This window comes from Enhydra lutris, unplaced genomic scaffold (assembly GCF_002288905.1).
Source record: "Enhydra lutris kenyoni isolate GAN:26980312 unplaced genomic scaffold, ASM228890v2 scaffoldscaffold24, whole genome shotgun sequence".
NCBI lineage: Eukaryota > Metazoa > Chordata > Mammalia > Carnivora > Mustelidae > Enhydra > Enhydra lutris.
In genome coordinates this window covers 30,341,920-30,362,919 of record NW_019154108.1, presented here as the reverse complement: position 1 = coordinate 30,362,919, position 21,000 = coordinate 30,341,920, and the positions used below count along the sequence as shown (strand labels likewise).

General features: G+C 56.1%; 1 protein-coding gene across 2 annotated transcripts in view; it reads left to right on the top strand.

The window, feature by feature from the left end:
* The window catches only part of LOC111150890 (cornichon family AMPA receptor auxiliary protein 3), an 89,495-nt gene extending 70,453 nt beyond the window's left edge, over positions 1–19,042 (top strand). For both annotated transcript variants that reach the window (XM_022508571.1, XM_022508572.1), the window contains 3 exons: positions 11,747–11,859; positions 15,696–15,839; positions 19,015–19,042. In XM_022508571.1, the coding sequence (XP_022364279.1) occupies positions 11,747–11,859; positions 15,696–15,839; positions 19,015–19,042 (285 nt within the window). The remainder of the gene's footprint in view (positions 1–11,746; positions 11,860–15,695; positions 15,840–19,014) is intronic.
* The last annotated feature ends 1,958 nt before the right edge of the window (positions 19,043–21,000 follow it).

The following is a 21,000-nucleotide window of genomic DNA, read 5'->3' as shown; positions in this document are numbered from 1 at the left end:
GTCCTCTGTGGGTTCTATTGCCCATGTGCTTCATGAATGGCAACCCTCCTCCACCAAGTCCCTTCCTTAAGAGCTCAGACTGTCTTCTTTTGCCTGGACTCTTGCAGTAGCTTACTAGCTGGGATTCCCCCCCCCCCACCCCAACCCCGGCCTTTGGTCTGTTTTCCAGCCTTCCTTCCAGATTCAGCCTGTGCTAATGATCTGGCCAAACTTGGTCAGGTACTCCTGCCTTGTCCCAGAGCCTGCTCTGGGTCCCAATGTTGGAACACAAATGACCAAGACATAGCATGTTTCTCAGGCTATCTGTGATTTCTCCTCACCTTATGGAAGTCTACTTCCTTTCAAACACTTTTCTGTTCACCCAGCAAATATTGAGTCCCCACTGCGTGCCAGGGATTGTGCCAAATCCTGTGAACAGAGATGTTTGAGACTGCCCTGTGATTTCCTTTCTATTTTTAAAAAAGTTTTATTTATTTATTAGAGAGCATGAGCAGGGAAAGCGGCAGAGGGAGAGGGAGAAGCAGACTCCCCGCTGAAAAGGGAGCCCGTGAGCTGAAGGCAGACGCTTCACGGACTGAGCCACCCAGGCATCCCAGTGGTTTCCTTTCTTTGTGTCTTTTCTTACACTATTTTACCTCCTGGAGTGTTCTCCGATGGCTAAAATATTATCTTTTAGTTCCACCTCTGATGTCTCTTCCACGAAGCTTTCTCTAACCCACTAAACAAGAAATACCCTCTGCCTTCTCCGTCCTACGGCGTACATCGCAGTCGTTCTGCAGAGTTAAGCCCAGTCCGCGTGTTCGACGCCCCTCACAGGCTGCATCTTCTCTGGCCCCGCGGGCCCCGTGGCGCGTGTGCAGTTCTAGCACACGGGGGATGCTCTGCCACTGAGTCATTACAACACTGCGTTTTCTTCAAAGGAGGAAATGGAACAAAGCTAGAGGGAAAGTGTTTAAAAACACAAATAAATCACACACGATCCTAGGTATTGCTAAATATAGCCGGACAGAGACCAACATGTCATGATTAATTAGCATGCTGGTGAGCCACCTACAATCCATTCTGAAATAAAGCCGCATCTAAAAATGTTAAATACTGCTTCTTTGTCTCTTGCCTTTCATTCCTACTGCAACCAACTTAGGGTTTGTTTTTGTTTTTGTTTTACATTATTTATTTATTTGAGAGAGACAGACCGTGAAAGAGAGGGAGAGAGAATCTGAAGCAGACTCCCCACTGAGCATGGAGCCCGACATGGGGCTCAATCCTAGGACTCCAAGATCATGACCTGAGCCAAAACCAAGAGTTGGATGCTTAGCCAACTGTGCGCCCCCCTCCCCGCCACCAGCACCCCTCCAGCGTAGAGCTTTACTCCTTTACTTTAAGGACCCAGTTTTGCTCACTGATTTCTCTGAAACCAGATGCCTGCTTGTGCTGCTCCGGCCATCTGAACCCTACTGGGTTGTTTCTGCCGATGCTGGTGTGTGTGTCACTCCTGTCCTGGAGACGTTGCCCACCTTCATGGCCCTCCCCATGGCCTGTCCCAGGGGCTTGTCCTGCTTGGCCCTGGGCCTCGGGCCAGCCAGGTGGTGTTCCCTCTGTGGGAGAGCCGTGACCTTCCCAGACGCACAGCCACCCCCTGACACCTGTCCCTGTCCTGTTGCCTGGGTCAGCTCTTCCCCCCTCACCTTTACCAGCTGCTTCCAAACCCTTTATCAGTTGCTTTATCAGAGCAGTGAGCACAGCATTTGAACTACAGATCCCTCTGGAAATTCTGAAGTGGGGCCTGGCAATCTGCATTTTAGCAAAGTTCTACCCAAGGATTCTGATGTGCAGTAGTGGTAGAAACCCCACAGTCATGACAGGATCTCCCACTGCCTTGGTTGTGTTTGCGTCTCTGTCTGCTGGATCGTCCTCTTCCTGAAGGCAGGATGGCACCCGCAGTCATCTGGCCTTGGGCCCCTGGCAGGACTTGGCTTGCGGAATTGTGACAGTCTCTGCACAAGTGGTGAGGTGTGAGGGCTGGAGGGAATGTGTGTTGTGCCCAGGAGTTGAGAGAAGACACCAATGACAGGGTGACCCCTGGGGACCTTTCAGTTTTAATATTCTGTGCAAAATGCAGGCGGTCATCTGGCCTCTGGGGCATCACCTCGAAGCCTGTTTGCTTCTGGGGTCAAAATACTTCTCACAGAATTATTTCCCGTTTTGAGAACATGCTCATCTTTATAAGGGTTGCCAATGTGTACCTTATTATTTCATTGATTCGCTTCTGGCTTTCTGATGATCAGCTGGGTGTTTTTAAAATAGAACATTTTAGAATATGGTCCCCGAGGTTGCTTTGGAAACCACCTTGAAAACTCCGGAACGCTTTAGCCTGTTGCCAGACTTCATAGATTTTTCCAGCTGCCACACCGTGTCCGGGCTGTGCCCTGACGGAGGGGTTAACACTAACTGATCTTCACCGGGTCATTGATCCGAGGTGAGGGGCAGGACCGGTCGATCACGTGCCTTTGCGAAAGCAAACCTGGGGAAGGAGACCCTAGGCCCTGGCACGTTTCCAGGCCTGCCCTTCGCAGACACCTGTGTCTGAACGGCAGGGACGCAGCGGGAATGTGGGTGACCAAGGCCAGCAGGCGTTTCCTCCCCAGTGAGGTCAGTGTCCTTTCTCCTCCGACGTGGGAACTTGCCTGTCCCGATGCCGGCCTCCGCCGCCCTTCCTTACACTCACGGGCTCTTCCCTCTCCCCTCGCCCTGCACGCTGGGGGGCCCCGGGCCCAGTGCTGGGCTCTGTTTCCCACCTGCTCTGCTCAGTGCCTTCCGGCAGCTCATCCGAATTTCCTCTGCCACGTTTCCTCAGCCTCCAGGTCCCTATTGTGAGGATCGACCCATGTGCCCAGCCGTCCCAGACTCTTAGGACACAGGCCAATGCTGGGCTCACGGCCCCCCAGAACTCTTCCCCTTCCAGTGCTCCTCCTGTGTGTGAGCCCACAACCGCCATGCAGGACCTCGGAGTGACAGTTTGTCCTCTCCCTCCCGCAGGCTCTCAGTGACCAGGTGGGAATTCCTGTCTTTCCAGCCCCTCTGGGTGGCTCTGTCCCCTCTGCCTATCCTGTCCTGACAGCCACTGTCTCTTGCCCAGACCTTCCAGAGAAGGAGGGAGGCCCGAAGATGACCCTTGTCTGCCAGGGCAGCCCTCCCAGACCCCAGGCCACCGACCTGCAGCTCCTGGTGTCACATTCTTCCCTCTCCCAGCACATGTTTTCCACACCAGGATGGAAGCTTCCTACAGATGGGGTGACGGCTCTTTCCCTTTCTGTACCACCACCGCCGGGCACATGGGCCCCAAGTACAGTGACTGTTGAGTGAATGAGTAGGAGCCACAGAAGTGGGATTAGTAGTCATGGAAGTCTCTGCTCACCTCTTCCGGTCTCATGGCCGGGCCTCCTGCTGGGCCTCACCTGCCGCCCTGGACGCTCCGAGCTCGAATTGCTGAGCCGTGATCAAGTCTGCACCCCTTCTGCTTTACTCAACCCCTTAGGGACCCACTGCAGGTGCTGTGAAGGACCGGCTGGGGCTGGGACTCCCATCTGTGGGTGTGGGAGGCAGACTGCCGGCCCCGAGGCTTGCTGAGCAGCCGTAGAGTCAGCGCCATGTGTCTCCAAGACAGCTGTGCAGGTTTTACACTGAGCAATCAGTTCAGGGTGGTGATCGTGGTGTTTGCACACACACTGACCTTTCACTCAGCACAAAGTGGCACTGTGTGCCAGCTGCAGGTCCAGGTGCCAGGGAGGGAGTCGTGAGTATCTAGCAGTAGACAAGTAACCAGATGCGCAATTGACATGTTCAGACAGTGATGGTAGGTTCTGTGAAGCACTTAAAGAGAATTGAACAGAACAACTCTGGGCCCAGAGGGTGGGCTCCTTTGAGGAGGTGACTGTGCATGCATTCCAGGATGAGGAGGAGCCCGTCAAGAGGAGGTCAGGGGCGATGGTGCGTGCTAAGTCCCTGAGGTAGCAATAGGCAGGCTGGGTGTGAGGATCAGCAAGGGGATGAGTCTGGCTTGAGTGAGTGGGCAAGGGAGCGATGTGGGGTAGGGTTCAGGAGGGCAGGGGGACCAGGTCATATAGGGCCATGGAGATCATCGTAAGGAGTGGGTCCTATTCTAGAAGCAGCAGGGAAGCATTGCAGGGTGGAGCGGAGAGGCTCCTGCTAAGAGTGGGCTGGGAGCTGGGCTGAGGGGGCAGTTAGGAGGCCAGCCCCTCAAGCAGTGGCCGTCGCTCCCATGACTGGTGGCAGAGGCTGGCACTAGCCCCCGGTGTGTCCTGTTTGTGCAGTGGAGCTGCGTGCCTGCCTCGGTTTCCCTACTGCCCGTTGTTCGGGCTTGCTTACTACTAAGTATGGTGCACTTTCTGCTGCTCAGCCGGGGTCCCTCGCACCTGCCCGGGGAGCAATGGTGCAGTGCTCGACAATCGGTACCTCCAGTGCCTGTCCGATGTTTGAGCCCTTCAGGAGGCTCTCAGCGCACGTTTGTCCACGGAGCAAGTGGTGAGTTTGCTGGTGCTTACCAGGCACTGTGCTGCTGGAGCTGCATGGAGAGGGACCCAGGGAGACACACACACGGACACGTGCGGGACTCGGTGGGGTGGGTGGTGAGGATGTCACTCCTGAGGGGCATGAGAGCTTTAGGACCTCACAGTAGCTAACGGTGACATGGACAGTGATGGCTTTTCTGTGGACAGAAATGCACGTAGGGAGAGGATTTTAAAAAGATTTGCAAGCACTAGAAATGGACTGGAGAGGAAAGGGAAGACACATTGGTTTAATTTTCAAGAGACTTTAATTGTTCAAAATCTCAAAACTCAAAGTACTTGAGTTGACGTGACCCACAGTTGTGTGGGAACGTGCGGGTCAGATGCCTCTTCTCCTAGGCGCCGTTCTTAGCCCCATGTTATCGATGAAGAAACTTGACCACCCTTGACCTCAAACAGCTCACCCAAGGTTCTGACATGGGATGGGCAGGTCTAGAGTTCAGCTCTCGTTCCTGAATCAAATACTGTTTCCGCCAAGATATTGCCACTCGAGCCCTTCCTGGAAGCCGGAGTTACCATATTCTTTTGCCTTTTCTCCGAAACGTGAACTTGCTCAAATTCGCGGTAAAGTGTGGCACAGTTCTGCTACTATCTGCCTTTGCCAGAGTTTGGAAAACACACTTGTGTTCACTGTTGACCCTTGAACGGCGTTGGGGCGTTGAGGGGCGCCAACCTTCGTGAGATCCGTCAGATTATATACCATATTCTTGCAGTCAAGCAAGCTAGAGAAAATGCCACTAAGACAGGAAGAGGAAATACCTCTACCACCCCGTGTTGTAAGAAATCCATGTCTTAGTGGACCTGGGTGGTTCGACCTGTGTTGATCAGGGGTCACCGTGCTTGAACTCAGACCACCCTGTGCCCGGCACTCTGGAGGGCACTGCTCACCAGTCTTGTCTTTGCCTGAGGGCTCTGGGTTGGGACGTTGAGCCCGCCTCCCCATGTGGGTGCTGTTGGGCACGCAGGAAATAGGACTGACAACTCTCCTTCCGCAGGTGCCCATACTTGTTCTCCTGTTCAGCCTCCTTTGCTCGTTTTGAGCATAAAGTCTCCAAGCAGCTGGAGGTAACAGGTAATTAACACACTTCAGAGCTGTTAAGTAGGATAATCGTCTGTCTTTATCCTGGAAAATGCTCTCCTTTGGGAATGTATGTGCTGCTCAGGCCCCAGGCTGCTACCAGCCTCCTCGCTCTAGTAAGAAACTGTCTGTGGTGCCTTTTCCAGGAGAGATTTGGGGACAGAAGCATCCCATGGAGAGGACCGGGAGTCAGGAGGAGAGCTGGGGCTTCCTGCCTTCAGCCGGGGCTCGGAGGGCAGCTTGGGTGGGCATGTCTAGCCACTGAGCCTAGTTTCTAGGGGAGCCTTATGACGGGGACTCCGACCTGGAGACTGACTCGCCCACCGTGTGCCCCATTCTCTGCTCTGGGCCTAGAACAATAGTAGGACAGAAGCCCCCTAGCTGTCATGTGGCCTTTCCCAGTCAGGAGAGCTCTCCACAGCCATTCCCCGCTGTCTTGAGCTGTAGGAAGCTGGTACGAAGTCTCCGTCTCACCTCCAGGGGAGGTTTGTAGGTCATGTCATTCCAGAACGGAAAGGAGAATGTGATTCTTTCAAGCCACAGTGAAGGCTGACACCAGGGCCTCATGGGGATGCCCTTTGCCCAACACTCTGCCTTCCCCAGAACAGCAACCTCGGGACCTCAGCTGCGCTCCCTCCAAGGAGTGCATCCAGAACGCGTGTGTCTTGTCTCCCCTCTCCCTGCATGGAGCTGCTTGCATGCTGTGCTCTGGCTCCCGTCTGGTGGTGCTCCAGGCCCCACACACACCCCGTGCGCCTATGACACGGTCTCCACTCACCAGACTGCTCGGCGTTCATGCCTGGCTAGTGCTTATAATACGGATCTGCTGAGTGTGCAAGTGGGCTCTTCAGCACCAGCAGGCAGGCTTGTGAAATCCTTGCCCTTCTGCCCTTCTCCTTCTAGAATATTCCCCTGCCCCCTTAGCGTCTCTCCTCTCAGACAGTTTGAGCTTTTGCCTAATCACTCCCTGTATCCTGACCCCAGTTCCCACTCCCACCATCCCTGGCTTAAAGAAAAGGAATGAAGGAGTGGGGAGCGGAGTGTGACTTAAGATCTCCCTGGATTCCCAGGCATGTGTCCCTCTGAAAGCGTGGCATTATTTGAGAGAAGGCTTTTATTCTTAACTCCCCCTCGCCGGGCTCTTAGGTACTTGGTAACCGTGTGTGAGGAAGTGGCAGAGGGGTGTTTGGAATTCAAGTGTGTCTGGAAGCTGTGAGAAGACAACGGTTACAAGAGGCAGCTGGGGAGGTATGGGCGGGGTAGGGCTGGGGCCCAGAGGCTTGGTCATAAAAGGGACCAGCCCCCTCCCCAAACTGGAAAGCCCACCCGACAGGAGGAAGACTGGTGAAAGGAGCCGGGTTTGGGGGGTGGGTAGCCTGCCAGGAACAGGAACAGGGATGGGAGGCTGGCGTTTGGGTGGCGAAGGATGATGAAGGAGATGTCCCCCATCCCTGGAAGATGCCAGGCTAACCTGGGGGGTGCTTCCAAAGTGTTCTCCCACAGTGGAGGCTGGGGGAGCCGGGAGCCAGACACACTGCTCTTACCTGTGAAGGCTGCCTGCCCAGTGCTCAAGTCCGAGAGTGTAGATGGTCCTGCTGGAGGTTGGGGGTGAGGAAGGAGACCGCAGTTTTTCAGAAAGGAAGTCTCTGCCTCGTGTCCTCTTCGAGCCCTTGGTCTATGAACCTCAGCTCCAATGTTTAACAGAATCACCTGGGCCGGTCCTAAAAAATGCAGATTCCTGGCCCAGAGAGTCTTTCTGGGTAGACTTGCGTAGGACCTAGAAATCTGCACTTTAACGTGCATGCCCCAGGCATTCTGGGGCAGGTGGCGGGTGGACCCTGTTCTGAGATTCCGTGCTCAGGGGCCCTCTCGCAAACTTGAATGTGCACGTGGATCCCCTGCGGGTTCTGTTAACTGCAGGTTCTGGTTCCGCCCGTCTGGAGGGGAGCCCCAATTCTGCATTTCTCACAAGCTCCCAGGCGACACTGGTAATGCTGGTCCCGGGAGCACTGTGAGGAGCACTTTTCCCAGCAGGTTCCTGGGATCTGGTTGGGAAAGACCCCCCCAGGCCTACGAAATCTGAACCTCTGGGGGTAAGCCTCAGCCATGTGTGTTTTAGCCACACCCCCCCGCTGAGGTTTGAAATGCCCTGCTAGGAGCCGGAGGCTTAAGGAAAGGGGCTGGAGGAGCAACTGGTGTGGGTAGGGAGGTCAGGGAGCTGAGCCATCTGTTCCCAGCTTCCCTGTCCTCCAGAAAGAGCCGAGACCCGTATGAATTCAGACGTTCTTCCTCGTGGGGTTGGGCATGCACACTTCCCTCTGGATCAAAATGGGGAGTTTCCCTAGTGGGTTGATGTCTTCACAGGTGGTACGACAGGTGGGCAGGACCCACAGGGAGTGGCAGTAAGGCCAGAGGTGCTGACAGCCACCAGTCGGGCTGGGAGCTGGTCCTAGGAGCAGTCAGGGCAGGAAGGACCGGGTGGCTCTGGCGGCCGGGGCAGGGTGAGTGGGAGCCCAAGCAGCCTGTGGCATGTCTGGAGCCCGTGTGACAGGTGGTGCAGCTTGGTCAGCTGGGGCCTCCGGGCTGAGCTGTGAACTAGGCTGCGCACACGCTGGGGAGCCAGGAGCAGTAGGCAGCGGGGGAATGGGTTTGCTCCCCACCTTCTCTCCCTGTGCCTCTGTTGCAGAGAAGTGAGTCCGTGTGGGTGGGCAGGAAGGCCGCAGAGACTCCCCTGGTTTGCATAAGATGTGCTCAGGGATGGCAGGGGAAGGAGAGGGTGGGAGGCCCATGGGCTGGAAACCACGCCCCTTGGCTCCGGGCCCTCTCTGTGCCCTCGCTGACCACCCGCCTCCCCAGGGAAGGCAAGTGCTTTTGTCCTCATGTGCTGGGACCCAAGCACGGAAGTCCTTTCCTTGCTGTCTCCCTCTGATTCTCCTTGAGCTCTTGGCATTCAGAACAGGCCCACAGGGACATGATCGTGGACTGGAGTCCCTGGAGGCTGGGCCCGGTCCCCAGGAGCAGCCATGCGGTTCTGGCCCTGACCCTGACGCAGGACGGGCACCAGGGTTTGCTGCTGGCTGTGCGGGGCTCAGAGCCAGGCCCAGGGTTCTTGGGGACACGCCTCAGCACGCATCTGACTGGTTTCTGGTGGCTTTTCAAGTTACATTTCTAGACCAGGTGACCCTGTGCTGGGCACTTGGGTACCACAGTCATCCGCTCACCCCTTAGAATATTGGGTGGACATCGGGGCACATTCCAGGAGGTCAAAAGCTTCAGCTGGCTAGCACCATTAAACGGGCAATACTCAGGTCAGCCCAAACCATGCCTAGCTATCGGGGTCCCAGCTACTCAAGCCAGCTGAGGCCGGCGCGCCAGGCCCCAGCACGAGGGATCAGAGCCCTGGAGGGAGGCCACGCTGCTCCCTCCTCCCAGCCCCCAGCCCGCTTGAGCTCTTGCCCAGCTGCCCTCGAGGAGCCCTTCGCCCAGAGTTACTGCAGAGAAAGCAGCCTCCCTTGAGCAAAGGGTCTCAGAAGGGTCCTGCCAACACTTGGGGTGGTTTTCTCTTTGTCTTCCAGGTCAGCGAAAGTCCAGGTTCCCAGGCACGCGAACCTTTCCCTCCTTCCTGCGGCCCCACCCCTGAGGTGACCGCGGTCACCTGGGGGTGCGGGTCCCACCTGGGGACTAGTGACACGGGTGCTTCCTCCTGGAAGCTCCTGAGAAAATGGTCTCCTCCCTGCTCATCCCAGGAGGCCTCCTGTTTTGGGGGAATCAAATGAAAGGACATTATCCTTCCTTTTCCCACCCACCGGCCCCAAAGCAGATGGACACAAGATGTCCTTGCCCGGTGTCCTTGAAAACAGGCAGGGCTGGGTTTTCTCGGTGGGAGAGGCAGGTTTGGTTTCTGTCCCTGCTGGGGGAAGCTGGGAGCTTAGTTTAAGCAGGGGTAGGGTTGCGGTTCAGAGGAGCCTGAGCGGAGAATCCGGGAACCAGAATCGGTCCTGGGTAAGAGCGACAAGGGACCGACCCGAGGTTGGGGTCAGCTGGCATGTGATTGTTGGTGACTGTGATGGCCCCGTTCATCACAGCGCGCCTCCCGTTCCGACACTGCCCTGCCGCTGAGAGCAGCCTCCTGCAGGGGAGAAGCTGGGTCCCCCCAGCAGCCTTGCCAGTAGGCCGTCAGGGCTGCTGTTTACAGATGAGGGAGGGAAGGCCCCGTGTGGTCAGCTGCCTCGCTCAGCACCGTGCAGTAGCCATTATGTAACCGCCAGACCTTACCTAACACTTGCAGATCCTGGGCTGGTATTTTTAGCCCCACGTGGTCACAGTTGAAAAGCTTGTTGTCTGAGTCCCTGGAGAATGGGTCTCACGGTTGCCACTCCCTGTGGCCACACTCAGCCGTGGGACCTTCCCTGTGGCTTCCGTGTGTGGTCCCAGGATGTCTGACCCCAGGCACGCTTACACCGGCAGCTCAGCCATCTGCCTGGGACGTGTGGAGGGGGCGGGAGCAGGTGCACAGCGGTCGGGCGGGCACGCTCTTCACCATCTTCCTCTCCCCCTGTCTCCCGGGTCCCATCCTTCTACTCCATCACATCTCCCTGTGTGCAGGCTGGGAGAGCACCCTGGCGTCCCACAGTGAAGACAAAGGAGCGGCATCACTGTGCTCCGCTCCCCGAGTCCTCAGGCTAGCAGTCAGCACAGATCTTTGTGAGCTAATGCCAGGAATGAAGGTCTACACCAGCGAACGGGAAGACGTATAAATGCAGTTAAACCACTTCTAACATGAGTAAAATCACATGCAAAACACGTTTGTGGATTCAGGACCTGAGCAGAGAGGTGTGTGTGGGGGAGAGAGGATGGCCCTCCAAGACCGTGGGCATGCGTGCAAGGACAGAAACCTGCCAGAAAGTTCTTGCCCTGGCTGCGGGAAGGGGTGCTGGGACCCAGACCAGCAGGGGTGGTGCTGGGGAAAGTGGAAAACAACCACAAGTCCATGTGAAGGAGAAATGGCAAGATTTGGAAGCAGAGCGGAGAGGGGACGGGCACCACGGAGGAGCCAGAGCTGGTGGGGTTGCAGGGGTGGGAGGAACGGGGGGTGGTTGGGGAGTATCCAGGTGGAAATGTCCACCAGGACGAGGAGGTGAGACCTAGGGCCTGGGCAGGGGATCAGACCAGGAGGAGTGACGGAAGAAGCTGGGGCATGGATGAAATGGGTGAGGTCTTCCCGGCCAGTGTGCGCACTCGGCTCGGCGCTCCACATGCCGGGTCCTCGCAGCAGCGGGCAGTGAACTCACATTGGAGATGAGCCTGGAAGGCTGGCTGGAAAGGTTTTTCAAGGAGTGCGGAGGCATTCATGTTGCATATGGGCTCCTATGTTAGGGGGAAGAGGGTGCACGTCCCTCTAGGGGTGAATTTATTGGCCTGGGGACGAGGTTACTCCTTTACAGTCGCTGTGATCTCCATTACAACTTTGATTTCTATTAAACACCCTGGGGAGTTCGTGACTTGAAGGTCCTTTCACCATTTACCCTCATGTGGCTGCGCTGTGGGCTGGCGAGCTCAGTCTTCCTGCTGGTCCCCGAGCGTCGGCCCCTTCCTGGTCTGGGGTGGCCTCTCTCTCTCTCCTCCATCATCACTGCCATCTCTCTCGTGGGCTCCCAGTTCACCCACATCCAGCAAAATGCTCTTTCTCGATGCTTTCCCAGTCTGCCTCCATCTGAAACAAATACATGTGTTTGCTGTAGGAGTGTAAGTTTGTAGAGGGGGGTACGTAGGGACCGGGAAGCCAGGAGCAGGGGGGTTACAGAACCGTGGAAACCCTCTTGGGGTGTCTCCTCCTGCCCTCTGTGACCACGCAGGGGTGACCCCAGAAGCAAGTGCCCCGTTCTGGTAAGTAGGGTGCTGAGAGCCTATGTCCCTTGGACCTGGGTAGGAAGCATGACTTTGGGACCCCAAGGAGGAGAACAGAGCAGAGCTTGGCCATGGTGTCAGGGCAGCCTCAGGGTCGAAGCACGGTGGCAGCCTGTGGGGCAGGAGTGACTCTCCCTCCCGCTGATGCAGGCCTGTGTCTCTGCTCCCCCTGCAGCTGGTGCTTCCGGAATATTCCATCCACAGCCTCTTCTGCATCATGTTCCTGTGTGCTCAGGAGTGGCTCACCCTGGGGCTGAACATCCCTCTACTTTTCTATCACTTCTGGCGGTGAGTCTGCTCGGGACTGCTCTGGGCTTCTTCCCTTCTGCGTGGGCAGTCGGCCCTGCAGAGACAGTGTCGTCCAAACAGACCAGCTGCCCCGAGCCTCTCCTCCCTCCCTCCCCTGTCTTTCGGAGACCCGTTCTTCCAGCAACTCCTGGGTGGCGGCCCTGTCCCTCAAGGGACTGGTGTTAAGATTCACAATCTTATGATTTTGCGTGATTCACAATTGTCCACAAACGGAAACCATCCAGATTGTTGTCAACAGGGGAATGGGTAAACAAAATGCGGTATGTCCTTGCAAGGACGTGTGATTTGGTGATAAAAGGTAATCACGTACCGACACATGATGTAACATGGGTGACAAGGGAAAGAAGCCGGTCCCAAGAGGCCATTTATGGGAAAGGTCCAGAATGGGCAACTCCGAAGAGAAGGGAAGTAGATAGGTGGTTGCCAGGGGATGGGAGGGAAGGGATGGGGACAGCTAAGGGGTACGGGGTCTTCTTCGGGTGTGACCAGGTTCTGAAGTAGATACTACTGAGAGCCAGAAAATTCTGTGAACATGCCAACAATCACTGGATTGTATACTTTTAAAAGGTGAACTTTCTGGTATGTGAATTCTATCTTTTTTTTTTTTTTTTGATTTTTTTATCCTAGACAGCGAGAGAGTGGGGGCAGAGGGAGAATTCCAACCAGGCTCCACCCGCAGCATGGAGCCTGACCTGGGGCTCAATCTCGTGACCCTGAGATCACGACCTGAGCTGAAACCAAGAGTCGGATGCTTAACCGATGAGGCCCCCCAGGAGCCCCCGAATTATAGCTTAATAAAAAAATCACCTACCAGATGGGCTGGATTTTCTGGGACACTTCTGATTTTAAATATTCTATTCTCTGTCAAGACTACGCATCAGATCATGTGATCCGGGCTTTCTGTAAAATCTGGTCACCATCTGGACTTAGGGCGTAGGAAGGGGGGACTGGAGTACAGAAGGCAGCTGTGCAGGTGAACGAACCACCCTTTGCCCCTTGCTCCCAGAGCTTCCATCCCACCAACATCTCATCACTCATTTTACCATAAAATGTAGCCTGTGTTTGTCACGTCTGGGGTGCGCACTCCTTCATCTAGCAGACATGGGAGGCACGCCCCATACCGGGCACTGGAGGGGACTGCCATGTGGATGTGAGACAGAAGCTTTACCCTCGAGGAGTGTGTACTCCAGTGCCACAGGGAAGCAGAGTCTTAGCAGACGTGAGGAACACACTTAGGCACGCAGGGAAGCAAACATGTGAGTTAGACTGGTACGGGGACGGTGCCAAATAAGAAGGTTGGGGGGCTAGCGTGGGCACAGGCTCGGAGGTAAGACAGCACTCAGTGTGTTGGGGAAGGGCCCTGGTTCAACGCGGCCGCCTGCAGGGTCCTGGGGGAGACGTGAATGGGCGTGAATCGATGTAGGCTTGACAGACAGCAGAGGGTCCGGAACTCTCCGCTGGGGAAGTTGGGATCAACGTATTCTGTAGGAAGTGGAAACTCTCAGCAGCTTTTGGGGGAGAAAGTGGCATTGCCTGATCTGAGTTTTAGGAAAGCAACCGGTGGCAGCTGTGCAGATGGGTAGGACGGTGAACTTGTGAATCTGGAATTAGGAGGTCACCATGGACTCGCAGGGGAAGAGAGAACGGAACTTGACTCCTAGTGTGACTAAGCAGTGGATGTTGGAAGAGACAGAGAGGGTCCGTGGAGGTGAACTTGGCCTGTGAGCAGGTGCAAGGGGCGGGGCAGAGGCAGCCTTGAAGGAGGGGATGGCGCCACTGACGGGGGGCAGGAGAAAGCACAGGTTAGGAAGAAAAGAAAATGACTCACTTACACAAGAAAATCCTGCTGTTGTTGTCATTTTTTATAAATATTTAATTTATTTATTTGATCTATAGAGAGAGTAAGCAAGAGAGAGGACACAAGCAAGGGGAGCGGCGGGCAGAGGGAAAGGGAGACTCCCCGCTGAGCAGGGAGCCCACACAGGACTCAACCCCAGGACCCTGAGATCATGACCTGAGCTGAAGGGAGGACACTTCACTGACTGAGCCCCACAGGCACCCGCGAGAGAGTCCTGTTTTGAGTGAGCGTAACCCCCTGAGGTCTGAGCTTGGAGAGCAGTCAGGTGGGAACATGGTGTTGGAAAGTATTTCCTGCCGGCTCTGGGACTGTGTGGGCTCAGCTCACCCAGTATCCACACAATCGGGTGAGCACAATCTGGTGAGCCGCAGTCCCTTCTCTGATTCAACCATGGGTGGGGGGTGGGGACTGGCGGCTCACAAGGTTAAAGCACCCCCCAGGGTCGCTGAGTCAGGACAAGGAAGGGCCGGTTCAGCCCCGCCTCTGTATGGATCAGTCGTCCTGTTGCCCCGGGTATCAAAGACATGGTGGCTTTATGAGACTCTGACTGGTGCCCTGCTTCTCAGGGCCATTGGCGGGGAGGCGTGGGCGGGGGGAGGGGGGAGAGGGAGGCAGGAGGCGGGAGTGGCTATGGTCTCTTCATCCCCAGGGTGAGGACTGCCTTTGTCTGACCATCTAGCCTACTTCCAGAAATTCCTAAGTGCTCAGGAAATGAAAAGGCATGAGGAGCAGAGGGTCCTTTGGAAATCAGAGTCCTTGAACATAGACTTCCTTGGGTTTCTGCTCCCGCTTCCCCCCGGGCCCAAGCCAGGACGCTGTCCCGCCGACCCAGCTCTTTCTTAGATGCTGGTGGAAAGCAGCGGGGCACATCCATCTGGTCCTGTATCGCATCCTACACCCAGTCGTCTCAATGCATTTTTGTCCCCATTTTACAGATGACAAAGCTGAGGCTCGGAGGGGTCAGTGATAGGCTGGAGGAAGGTCGGTCTGGTGGCCGGTGACCCACAGAGCCCTGACTCTCTCCACTGAGCTGCTTGGCCGCCTGGCCCCCTGGGCCCCATGGAACGAGTTCTCACCAAAGGCCCCTTGTTTGCAACCTGCCCCTGGAGAGGCGAGGAATGAGGCCTGCCAACTGGCAGGCGTCACTGAACCCAGCTTTTGCTGTCCTCCTGGCACCCTGTGATGACCGACATTGTCGCTGTCCTTTGGGGTGTGAGGATGGGCTAGAACACCAGGGCCCAGGTTCCTAGCGACAGGGCGCTCTTCCGAGCCCAGGGGTCCTCTGCTCAGGGCCTCTCTCCGGCCCGGCCTCCAACCTCCTTCACTTAGTGACAGACCACAGCCCGCTGAGGCCCTGCCAGGGGCCAGAGCCCCGGGGTAGCCCTCGTGTCCCGCCCAGCCTCACCACCAGAGTCCGGCCTCTGCTGGGTGTTTCCATGGAGATACATATAGCTTTGCTTCAGCCTCCCCTGTCCCGCGCCCTGTGCTCTCACTTCACTGGGTCCCTCTGCTGCTCTCTCCCCGCCGAGGCCAATGCGCTTTGGCTGTTCTGGGTCCTTCTACCAAGAAGAAAAATGTCTGAACTCCACCACACTCCCATGGGAAGGTGACATCCTTTCCCTAGCATTCTGGATTTGAAAAGTGGAGCTGCGTGGAGAACAGCATGAGACCCAGGGTAGAACGTGGTCGGTGGCAATGCCACCCCTCGTGTCACCATCCCTCTTCTGGGCTGACACCCACAAGGGGCCCACAGGAGCAAGGAGGCCCTTCTCGGTGCCTCCAGGTGACTCAGTTTCCTTCCATCGGGTAGCTCGGTCTGCGGGCGCAGTCCCCCTGGTACCGGGGGATCTCAGTATCTGGAGTGGCTCTCAGGGCCAGGCAGCAAAGAGGGCAGAGTTCCCTCAGATGTCCTTTCCGAGCCCCAGAGCCAAGGATGTTGTGTTCTCTGTCCCTGCAGGTACTTCCACTGTCCGGCTGACAGCTCAGAGCTTGCCTATGACCCACCGGCGGTCATGAATGCGGACACCTTGAGCTACTGTCAGAAGGAGGCCTGGTGTAAATTGGCGTTCTATCTGCTGTCCTTCTTCTACTACCTTTACTGGTGAGTCTCTGTCCCTCTGGGCCTCTGGGTCCTGCAGGCACTTTGTACCTCCTGCTCTTGGCGGGGGTGGGGGGTGGCAGCTGTGAGGGTGGGTGTTGCAGCCATGTGGGTCTGAGGCCAGCCGTCTGACTCGGTTGGGAGCCTGGGCTTGTGCACAGAGGCAAGGGGGGTGGGGCGGGGTGGAGGGTTCTACAGGAGGCCTGGCTCCTGGCAGGCACATCCATAGGACCTCACAGAGAAATGCATTGTCCTTACCCTCTGGGTAGGCGGTTGGTGACATGCAACTAGTCACTCCTTCCCCATGGAGCTCCCTCCCCAGCTCAGCCCCTTGGGTCCCCTGCAGCCCCTAGTCTGCGTGGGAGCTTCTGGGGAACAGAACAGAGACCCTGAGGGGTAGTCGTGTGTCTCGAAGGGGCACACGAGGTCCTCATGTGCTCACATTCACGTTCTCCCGATGTTACACGGCACCACGCTAATGAGGGAAACTGTGCTGACGTTGTGATTGTTTGGCGCCCCGCCCCCTGCCCCGCCCGTCTGCACCTCTGCACAGAGTGGCCCAGGGAAGTAGATGGCTGTAAGCAGCCTGCCTATGGCCGGGCGCCCAGAGTGCCTTTTCTTAAAGTGTCTCCCTCCTGTTCCTCTTGGGGGCCCCCTCCTGGGCGCTGTCGATCCCCAGGCGAGGAAGAGGAGGGTGGGGTGTTAGCAAGGCCCCCCGGCTTGGGGCGGGCTGAGAGGGGGGTGCTGCATTGATCCACATTTAAAAATGAGCCGTGCTTTGAGTCAAGAGCTCAGCCTGGGGCTCAACACCTTCATTGCCCAGACAGTAACAATCAGGAGATGGAATCCCAGATGTCCGATGTTTTCCCATGTCGCAGCTAATAGTGCATCTTAAGTCTGATCCCAAATGTGTGTGTGTGTGTCTTGGGGGGAAGGGTGGCTCCTGTCCGTTGGCTGAGTGTGACCATCCTATAAACATCGTGTCCCAGACATTCCATTCAGCCGTCTGTCCTTTTGTTCAGTCTGGCTCTGCCTTTGTGTTGCATTTACTAATTACTTTGTTGCTAAACGTGATTGGAACTGCTCCTCTTGCCTTGCAGGGACTTTGGGTGGCAGCCAGGACTCCCCCTTATTTGTTGAACTTGGCGTCTTGGGGCTCTGCAGAGCTCCTCCAAGGCCGTGTATCTGCAGCTCTTGAACTCCCAGCCCCTTAGAGCCTGGGCTTGTGGGCACACGGAACTGTCAGCCCCGGCTACTCTCATGGGGGGCGGGGAGGGTGACCCATGCACGTGGACAGCTGCATCCAGGCTGAGCACAGTGACGGACTGAAGTGACAGCTGCTGGGATCTTGGGGTTGGCATTTCATAGGCCCTCCCAGTGATTAAGAAATGTGTCCAGGGCCCTGGCTGAGACGCGTTTGTCTGGTCCCAGAGCCCAGGCTCTTCTCCGTGTCCTGTGCTAACCACCCCAGCAGGTGCCCCGTGGACCAGGAAATGAGCACAGGTTCCTGGAATTGATCCTAGCTAACACAAACGCGAACACTAGCAGCTTAGTCCAGTGTGGGTGACCTGCCCGCACCAGATAACCATCTGTCAAACCAGGAGGGGGAAGTAGCACCAGTCCCCTGCCCGTTCCTCCAGGTCACAGCTGCCTCCTCCTTCAGGTTTTCTCCTCTCCCTGTATGAGCATCTTCTTGCCGGCTGGCCTGGTGTCAGACCCCCTGCAGGTCTCGTTTGCCATGTGTCTGCGGTGCCCTGGCCGGAGTGTGGTGCACACTGGGAGCCCACGAGCTCCTCGTTATCATGGAAGCTTCTCTCTGTGCTCCCTCGAGGCAGGTGTCAGGCTGCACGCTCAGCACTGTCTCTCAGCACCGAGGATGGGGCCTGGCATGCAGGAGGTGCTCAATAAATGCTGAATGAGTGACTGAAAGTCTGAAAGTGAGTAGAGCGGGTAAAGGACACCCGTGACCTCACTCGGTGTCATTGTGGAGAGAGCACTGGCTTTGGCCATGGGACGTGGCTCCTTGCCTTGCCCTCCCTGGCTCTGTGACCTTGAATGATCTGCTTCTTATGCAACCTCCCCCCCAACCCTGAGTGCAGGGAGACCCTCCAACTCCTGTCTGACCAGTCATGCTCCGTGGACACAGGTGTTACTGGGTTCTCAGAGACGGCACTTGAGCTGCTCAGAGGAGCTCACCGGGCCTTGGAAGCTGGATAGGGTTAGACATAAAACAGAGTAACTTCCCTTGGTTTCCTTTCTCAGATGATCCTTCTTCCTCTCTCTTATGTGAACAGGTAGTTGTTTTCTTGGTGCCAGGAGGGCAAAGTGGTATATTTTGTCATGGAATGTTCCTTGATGTTGCAGAATTAGCCCGCAGCCCTTGCTAAAAACATAGGGTTGCGTCACTCCTTCCCTGGTAGAGTCGGGGCACAACCTTAGGACACATGCTCTTAATGCATGCTCAGTGCCTGGATTCGGTTAAAAGCCAGAGTTTTCAACACGTAGGGAGTGACCCAATTCAGAATCCATGTCTTTTTTTTTTTTTTTTAAGATTTTATTTATTTATTTGTCAGAGAGAGAGAGGGAGAGAGAGCAAGCACAGGCAGACAGAATGGCAGGCAGAGGGAGAAGCAGGCTCCCTGATGAGCAAGGAGCCCGATGTGGGACTCGATCCCAGGACGCTGGGATCATGACCTGAGCCGAAGGCAGCTGCTTAACCAACTGAGCCACCCAGGCGTCCCAGAATCCATGTCGTTTTTGTGCCAGAGGGCCTGCATTCACGTTGGTCCTCGGAGCAGAGGTGACAGGCATCTCCCCAGCAGTGGGGTATCATGCGGCATCACAGAAGCATATGTGGCAGGTGGCGGGAAGAGAACCCCTCGCGCCCCACCCCGGGGACCTGCTGTACAGTTGCAGGAAGGAGGAACAGCCGCCAGATTGTCCACGCGGGTGAGGGTAACACCCTGCATGTACAGCAATCACATCTACTACCCGAGGGACTCAGTACGCGCTCACAGCACAGGTGTTGTCCGATGTGGTGGAAGGAGTGGGGCTCCAGAACCGGGATGAGAAAGAAGCCATGGGGTCTGGCGTGGGGAAGGACCCTCGGGTGAGGGTCAGTCTGAGTCCCTCACAGGTTCCCGCTCACTCCTTCTCTTCCTTTTCTCTCTGCCTTCAGCATGATCTACACGCTAGTGAGCTCTTAACTCAGACCACGCACGTCCTCCAAGGCTGAGTTCACGGGTGTCAGGCCCAGATGGGGACGCATGAGAGACAACTGTGGACTGTGGGCTCCCGCAGCAGCGGTGGGCCAAGCTTACCGAGCGCAGGGATCACTGCCCAGCCTGTGCTCGGGTCGCGATCCCTTCTGGGCCATGGGACCTCTCCTGGGCAAGGACTGCCGCCTCCTGAATGTACGCCCCTCTCCGACAGCTCCGTGCCATGCAACAGAGCCCCAACACCACGGGAGGGGCAGCTGGCAGGCTGCAAGGGGCCTGCCCAGAACAGAATGACCTAGGATCCAGGCCGAGTGTGTGGGACCCGCTGAGCCTTGAGGGTATCGTGGGCTGTCTGAGCCTCTCGTGTTTCTTTGGACCCCTGGCCATGCCCCGTGCTTCCGCGGGACAGCTTGGAGGGTGCACGGATTTGCCTCCCGCTCCAACTGTCCCTGAGCCCGCAGGCTGTCTGTTTCCACGCTCTGCCATGAGAGAGCCAGCTTGGCCATGCCAGAAATGCAGCTCGGGGCTGTACGTCAGTCATGAGTTATCTCCAAAGTCAAGGGGAGGTGGGAATTCGAGGGAAGAACGATTTTGTAAAGCATTCACAGGTTCCAAGTATTAGTTCTTGGCCCCCACAAATGGTACTCTTCAGCCGTCAGTCCAAAAGCATCACGGAACCCATGAAGGCCGATGGATGGCTTCCCCGTGTCCAGCTGCCTTGTGTCAAGGACCACACGACCAGAAAAGGCGGCAGTGTCTGCTTTGTGCCCGCACGGCCGGCGGCCGGGAAGTGACTCCGCAGTCACGTGCTGCTGCCTCATTCCTTCTGTTCGCTCCATGTGGGGACATCCGCTGGTTGAGAATTTTCCATTCCACATTTCCATTCGACATTCCCCCCTCTTTGGGTGGGAGTTGTTCCCGAGCGTTGTAAATAATGACAAGGCTGAGATGTTTGATGTTTAAATTGGACACAATGATTTCCAACTTGTTCCCCGACCCTGCTTTCCTTTCTTCTGTTTGACACGTACAGGCTATTTATACCCGCTCCCGGCTCCCATCCGAGGCCTGTGACTCAGGTTTATGAATGGTGTTTGTGTGACGTGTCGTGCGTTATGGTTGAGACGTGGTGGCAGCTTGGGCGTCTCATCCGCCTACCTGGCTGGTCTTGTCTACACCCCGATACAGGCTGCATTGGGCTCTGTGAGCTTGGTGCATTAGGAAAAAGCTTCCAAAAGGTGTTTTGCTTCTAAAAATTGTACAGAGAACAAAACACAGATTTTTTGCTCTGAGCCTGAAGCTATAAAACCAGGAGATTCCGGGTGGTGTTTTGGGGAGCAGAGCCCCCTTGTCTAGGCTGGGTAGCTGGAGGGTTGGCCGGCCCCATCTCTGAACCCATTCCTGAGAAGACAGGCTGCTGGAGGGCGTGACCCACCACACTTCTCACCCCAGAGTGTCTTGTTTGCTTTCATAATTTGCCTCCTTCCAGAAAGATGCGATGGGGCTCGTAGCAGCAGACACAAGTACAAAGAGATCATTAAAATGGAAGTAGGGAATTCGGACCCATAAAGGGGGATGCACCGACTTCCCAAGGTTCTGATTCCTGAGACCAAACCTTGAATGTTGCCTTCTCTTTGCAGTAAAAGGTAGTCCACGTTTGCCTAGAACTTCACCTTCTATAGGTTCCTTTTGCTTCCTGTTTGACCTTCCTCACAGTCCTAGGAGGTCAATAGTTTCCTTTTTCCCATTGTCTAAGTGAGGAAGCAGAAGCTCAGAGAGGGTAAGTGACTTAACTGTAGTCACACAGAATCCACAGACCTGCCTTTACACCCAGGTCGTCCGACTTCAAAGACCCCGTGTCCTTTCCATCCCCTGAAAGCCAGCGAGTGACGTAGCTTAGGCTCCTAGGACGGTTCGATTAGCATAAAAATTTTCGAGATAGGGAGACT